At 37.9% G+C, this 6,959-nt stretch overlaps 1 protein-coding gene across 1 annotated transcript; it reads right to left on the bottom strand.

Annotated features, from left to right (window-relative positions):
• Positions 1–591: 591 nt before the first annotated feature.
• LOC126728186 (pentatricopeptide repeat-containing protein At2g33760-like) lies at positions 592–5,815 on the bottom strand. Its single transcript, XM_050434051.1, has 2 exons — positions 5,715–5,815; positions 592–4,850 (listed from the first exon to the last, which is right to left on the bottom strand). The coding sequence occupies exons 1-2, from the start codon at positions 5,813–5,815 to the stop codon at positions 2,981–2,983; spliced, it is 1,971 nt and encodes a 656-aa protein (XP_050290008.1). The 3' UTR covers positions 592–2,980.
• Between the last annotated feature and the right edge of the window lie 1,144 nt (positions 5,816–6,959).

The raw sequence follows: 6,959 nt of genomic DNA, 5'->3' as shown, positions 1-6,959 counted from the left end.
TCACATCTTTGATGTGAATGCTCAGATTATCGCATTTCATTTACAGAATTCAATTACTTTCCACTTTTTATTGCAGGGCACTCTATATATAGGGCATGCAATTACTTTCCACTTTTTACGAGGTATTAGATCTCATCCTCTTATATTGCAAGAAAAATGAGATATCACAAGGCGGAGAAAACATAATACGAAAATGCCTGGAAAACAACATGCTTTGACTATAGTTAGGAAATACCAACATTTCATGTTAACCGCTTGATTTCATCGGAGCAAACCTAGGTGTTATGCCATGCACCAACACTGTCCTAGGAAATGCCTTTCTATATGCTTGTATAGTGTTATTGCATATTCAGGGCTGCTAAGATTTTAACTGATGGAATGGAAGTGAGATTTTGCTTGGATTTCTTGGTCCGGGCATCATTGCTGGTCTCTTCTTGCCCTTATTCAGCTCACTTCCTAATGCTATTATCAGAACACAACCCAACAGTATAACACAAATACAACTACAGCACCTATACAACTTACAACACCAAAACAGCTACAGGGTACAATACAAAAGCCAAAAGGAGGCCAGATCTGACAGATACTAAATACAACGACATTAACTACTACTATTAGTATAGAACCTGAAATGCCCCAAAGACAGCAAATTGCCCTGTTTTGAAAAAGAATTAGAGTAGCTACTACTTTCAGCTATGACCTTCACTTCCCACCTGATCATTTTGACCATAGCCTCTTCGGAAAGTACTCTACCTTGGTGAATAATAGCATTCCTTTGAAGCCAAATATGATCTAGGATGCATGGACACAGACACGAGTACAGGTACGGGTACGGGTACAATACGGAGAAACAAGCAATTTTTGAAAAATTATAACATGATACGACAGATTAGACACCGTTACAACACAAGTACAGCACCCCAAATGAAGTGTCCGTGCATTCTAGAATATGGTACACAATAGACCACAATGCCAATCTACAAGCAATAAGCTTCAAACTCTTACCTCCTAGTTGATTCTCACTGCAAGTCACGGCCAATAAAATTTTGGGTGTTTTATTAAGCACCAGCTCATTAAAGTTCTCCATATTCTCTTCAAGAAGGATCACACTGAACACACTGAGCATCCAAATTAGCACATTGCTGCAACATCCAATCTTTGGTGGACAATCTGTTCTGCACTGTTAGCCAGCCTATAAAGGAATGCTTAGGAATAGCAATGGGAAACCAGATCATCTTCCACCATTTAACTTTTGGGCATTTCTTCTTTATACAGTTCCATGGACCTACACAAGAATGTTTCCCTGATTTCTCAGTGATCTAAACTGGCTTCTCTTCATTTCCAATCTCAACCAAACTGAGCTTGCTCCGAATATTTACCAAGTCCTCAGATCGAGCTGGATTCCAAATCCAATTGTCGTTATCCAAAACTCTAGACACCTAAGCTTCAAGAGAGCTTGCTGCATCTTACACCACTCTATGACAGCCATCAGGGTGCCACCAATCATACCATAGAAGAATAGCTTTACCATGTATATTTAATAAATGGTCGAGTGATATCTCTTAGCTTGAGAATTTTTCTCCACAACCGTGTACAATCATGAGGACTTCAAATCACCCAAAAGCTGTTTCCTTAGACCTAAACCTCCCATATGGAGCCCACCTGTGGAAATAAGCTCCAAATGAAGCCCATAATTGCAGTCTTGTTCCACTGCTCTTCCTTAGACCTAAACCTCCTTCATCCCTTGGTTTACAAACCATATCCCAATTTACCTTGGCTCTAGAAGCTGAAGTATTTGAGCCATTCCATAAAACACTGCTCAATTTTTGTTCAACAGCTTTGATTACCTTTTTGGGAAGGATAAACATTCTGGACCAGTACCCTTGAAGACTGAAGATGAAGGATTGTATCAATTGAAGTCTGCCTGCATATGAGAGAGATTTTGCTGCCCATGAGTCTGTTCTTGCTGTGATCTTGTCTATGAGTGGCTTGGAATCGTTTGTTTTCTGTTAATTTCCCTGAAATTAAAAGCACCCCAAGGTATATGACAGGAAGCTTTCCTTCTTTGAACTGGAGCAAATTCAATCTCATTTTTTTTTAGACTTGGAGGAGTAGCTGCAATAAAAATTTCGCTCCTTGTAAAATTTTCTCTCAACCACAATAACCTTGTAAACTTATCCAAAGCTTCTAGGACCACTGGAACTGACTGTACATCAGCTCCCAGAAACACCGTTAAGTCCTCAGCAAAACACAAATGAGTAAGCTTTAATGCAGCACACTTTGAATGGTGCTTAAAATTAGTATATTCTTCCACTCCTTTCTGCAAAAGCTTAGAAAACACCTCCATGGCTAGGACAAACAACTAAGGGGAAAGGGTATTTCTCCATGCCTAATAATTTTAGTAATAAAACTATGTATGTACACATTAATTGACAATGATTTTTTAACCAAATGATATCTTCTCTCCTACAAACGATGGTTAAAGGCTGAAACTAACCTATCTAATATGTTTTGACAATGATGCATATTCATTAAACTGTGGCATATGCTTTATCTTTTGGACTTTAACAATTCAAAAACTAAATAGATTTTTTTTTTTTTTATGCGAATATATAGAAATGAAATTATTGTCCACTTCGCAATGATAACAAATAAGCCTTGTTGATTTATTCTACCTATGAGCTTTAGATGACTCCACTTAGGCAATTGTATGGTACACGCAAAGATTAGGCAATATAACAACTAATGCTATGTTATAGCCTTTGGTTTCTTGGATCTGATATCGTTCCTTGTTAAGTAGAACTTTCTCCACTTCTTTTTTCATAGCACCAAACCCAATCTGTTCTGGTTTGAGACCAGATTTACAGCCTGCAAAATTGTAATTCGGTAAACCTTTGACTGCCTTGATGAACCTTACCCCATGATAATCAATGTAGCGAAATTGTAAAGCCACTCAAGCCTGAGCAAGCAATTAGATTCATCACCAGTAATCGAGACAAGAACATGAACCATCATTAAAGTGATGGAAACGAAGCTTATCCCGGATGATAATTTCTCTGTTAGAGACAATTGAGATGTACTTAATTGCTGAATGACAATCCTCACACATTCTAAGGTTTTTCACAATCCTGATGGCTACACCGCTGCTGGTTTTCAATAACCCAAACGCTATTGCAAGCTTCTCACTATGGTATCTAAGAGCATATTCCCTCTCCTCTTCTTCCAACTCATGCATCACCGACTCAGGTGCTGGTACATATCCTGCTTCTCTACACCGCGACATCAATTTGTCTAAATACCGATAAACTTCATTTGTCTCGGGGTGGGACTTGTCACCCATGCTAAACAAATAAGTCTTCTGGTCAACCTCTATTGTGCTATAGCCAACTTGCTTCTTTAGGCCTCTTCGGATCATCAGGTTTCTAACCAACTCCACTCGATCCATCTTACCAGTCACTGCATATATATTTGAAAGCAAAACATAATGACCTGGATTTTCTGGTTCTACAGCTAAGAGATGCTCAGCAACTTCCACTCCAAGATCAAAATTCTTATGCATCTTGCAAGCCCCAAGCATTGCAGTCCAAATTGCTGGAGTTAGCTCCCTAGGATTCAATTCTTTGATAAATGCATGGGCATCAGTGAGAAGCCCAGCACGCCCAAACATATCAACCATGCAAACATGATGTTCCACTCCAGGCACCAAACCAAACTCTTTCCTCATAGATCCAAAGGCGCAGCGCCCTTCCTGAATAAGTCCTGCATGAGCACATGCTGACAGGACAGCAACAAATGTGACATTATTAGGACGTGGACCGTGAATTCTCATTTTTCCAAAGAGCTCCATTGCTTCTTTACCATAACCATGCATTCCATACCCGGAAATCATAGCTGTCCAAGCAATAACATTCCATTCACTCATCAAATCAAAAACTTCTCGAGCTTTGGCCACATTCCCACATCTAGAAAACATATTAATGAAAGAAGTACCAAGAACCACGTTGACGTCAAAACCATTACTAATAACATAATCATGTACCCAACAACCCAAACCAATTGCCCCCAACTGAGCACAAGCCGACAATACACTCACAAACGTTGTCGAGTCGGGCTTAATGCCCCACTCCCGCATCTGATAAAACAACCCAACCGCTTCCTTTGAAAACCCATTTTGCTCGTACCCCGAAATCATCGAATTCCATGCCACAATCGTTCTTTCCAGCATTTTATCAAACAATTTCCGGGCAACTTCCAAATCACCAGTCTTTGCATAGAATGTAACAAGTGCAGCCTGAACAAATGAATCCGAGCCATACCCACAAACCAAAACATGGGAATGAATCCCTCTACCCAGTCTGGAAGCAGAAAGATCGGCACACGCTTTGATCACGGACGTGAAAGTATAATTCGAAGGCGAAATATTCGCGAGGAGCATCCGGCGGTAGAAGAAGATGGCGTCGTTTGAGAAGGCGAATTTGGAGGAGCCTTTGATGAGAGAGTTGAAGAGAAAAGAGTCTGGGCTTGGAACAGTGAGGAAGAGACAGCGAGTGTAGGATATTGAGCCTGCAGCACAAGCTAGCGTGAGGAGCTTGGTGATAATGGCTAGATTTCGGTACTTGCCTAAGACGATGATTTGAGCGTGGACTTGTTGGAGGGGCCTGACACGTGGACCTGCTCTGAGAAGAGCTTGGTAGGCTGGAGAGTGTGATTGTGATTGCGGCTCTGTGTAGAGGGTAAAATTGTTCCTCTGATTGGAGTTGTTTGGCCTCCATGAAAAATTGCCATGAAAATGAGAAGAAAAAAAAGAGTGAGAAAATGTTGAAGCTTGAACCTGCCGAGCTGGTGGTTGCCTATTCTCACAGGTTTTGAGTAACTTGTTTGTACTTTTTTTGAAATATGTGTGGGTAAAAAAATGTGTGAAAATATGTATACTGTTATTTAAAAACTGAAAATATGTTGTTTAACTTTTGGGACCTCGTTATCTCATTATTTCTCAGTCTCACACAGCAATGGTGGACAATAATTTTTAAAGTGCAAAACTTTAAGTACAGGTGTAGTTTCTTAAGTTTTCTCTTAAAATTCTATAATGTGGATTTTTTTTATGGGATAGAAGTGTATTTTTTAGTTAAATAGTCACATGATTAAATCCTAATAAAAGAACTTAAAGAACAACATCTAAGATACTGTATCTAAATTTTGCCTATTTTTAAATGATTACTTAAAAAGATCATTTTAGGCTTAAAGGCTATTTTAACACCCAATACACTAAAAACTTCAAAAGATGCCAAAACTATGTATTTTTAACATTGAGAGCATTGCCAATTGCCATAAATTGAAAAAAATTTCGTATATATATATATATGAAAAAAATAAAAAGATGAAGGAGAGAGAGTGGTATACTCAATACAAACTCTGCCTATTGGTAAGACTCGAATCCAAGCACATATGGCAAGGAATCTGAGCTCATACCACCCCACTGACGAACTTGGGTGGCAATATATATTTACATTTCCACTTTAACAATATAACATATATCACATTTTTTTTTTTATTTTACAATTCATTCCATTAAAAATAATCTATTAAAATCCACACCAACAAGACAAACGATAACTAGATCCAAAACTAACACAACATACATCTCATTCTTTACTTTACAATTTATCTTATTAAAATAATCTATTAAAATCCACACCAACAAGACAAATAGTAACCAGACCCAAAACCAATAGTGGCTAAACCCATCACTGCCACCCAAACCCAATCCTAACCTAGTAACAACCCCCACCACCAAACAACCACCAACCTCAGCCATGACAGCCTTCAAACCTAAAACCAAACCCACCAATACCAGCACCAACGACAACCACCAAAACCCAAAATCAAACCCACCAACACCAGCATTGGCGATCCACCCCAGCCACGACAACCATTGTGACCACTACAACAACCAAAAACTCAAATTGCTACCCAAAACTCAACCTTGCTTCCCTAATCCAAATCGCAACCCAAAACTAAACTTTTTTTCATTGATCCAAATTTTAACAATCCACCACCACGTAACCTAAAGAGTATCACTATTGAGGTTTGCATGTGCTATAATGATAACGTATTTTTAGATGTTGTTATAATGTGTAACACCTGACTCACTTAAATTTAATTTAATTGCTTCTAGAGTGAAATTGATGAATTAGTTAATTTATTTTGAATGTGATATTATTTTATATTATGATATCTACAAAGAAAATAAATAAAAGAAGATGTAATGTGGAGAGTTATTTTGTGGATTATTCATATTAAACCTTTAATCTCCTTATTAGTTAAGGAAAATGATAAGAGATTAAAACCTATTTGGATTAGGAGTTTAAGTGTTATTGGAATCCTTTAGAGTTCTAGCCTATCTAATCATCCTTAATTTGAGTTTAATTGGGAATTAAAGTCTTGGAAGCTTATTTAAGTTTTATGGGCTTCTTGGAGGCTAAAGAAATAAGTTTTAGTGGGTTTTAAATTCGAGCCCAAGTAGGAAACGTTAATTCCAACCCAAGTAGGAAATGTATTTAATGTGTAAAGTTGAATTTATTTAAGAGTACTAATTGGAGTGGGCATGGTCTTCCTAGACTGAATTGGAGTATTATTTTAAAGGTATATACTGGGTCTTTTTAAGTCAGCCACGTGAAAGGTAGAGAGAGACTGCAAGATTCTGAGGAAAAAAAAAGGTCAATGCTTAACATGTAAAGGTTTAGGAGCAGAGAATTAAGGTTTCGCTACATTGAAAAGAATAGAATAACGTGGTACTACTAAAGCAGCCAATAAGTTCATATTATACTGAGGTAAACATCTAACTATACATGCTTTGTTGGAATCATTAAACACATCTTTGACTTAGGATTCATCATCTCATAGTCACGTCTTAGAAATTATATTGATATATTCAAGGGAAAATAGGCTATCATGGAAGT

The sequence above is a fragment of the Quercus robur genome, chromosome 5 (genome assembly GCF_932294415.1).
Source record: "Quercus robur chromosome 5, dhQueRobu3.1, whole genome shotgun sequence".
Lineage (NCBI taxonomy): Eukaryota > Viridiplantae > Streptophyta > Magnoliopsida > Fagales > Fagaceae > Quercus > Quercus robur.
This window is presented reverse-complemented; position numbering and strand designations above follow the sequence as displayed.

Excerpts from the sequence above, each read along its gene's own strand:
- LOC126728186 (XM_050434051.1), bottom strand. The coding sequence starts at position 5,815 with ATGGCTGAGGTTGGTGGTTGTTTGGTGGTGGGGGTTGTTACTAGGTTA. Across the intron at positions 4,851-5,714 it reads CACTATTGGTTTTGGGTCTG|GCAACCACCAGCTCGGCAGG; the intron begins GTTACTATTTGT and ends CTGTGAGAATAG.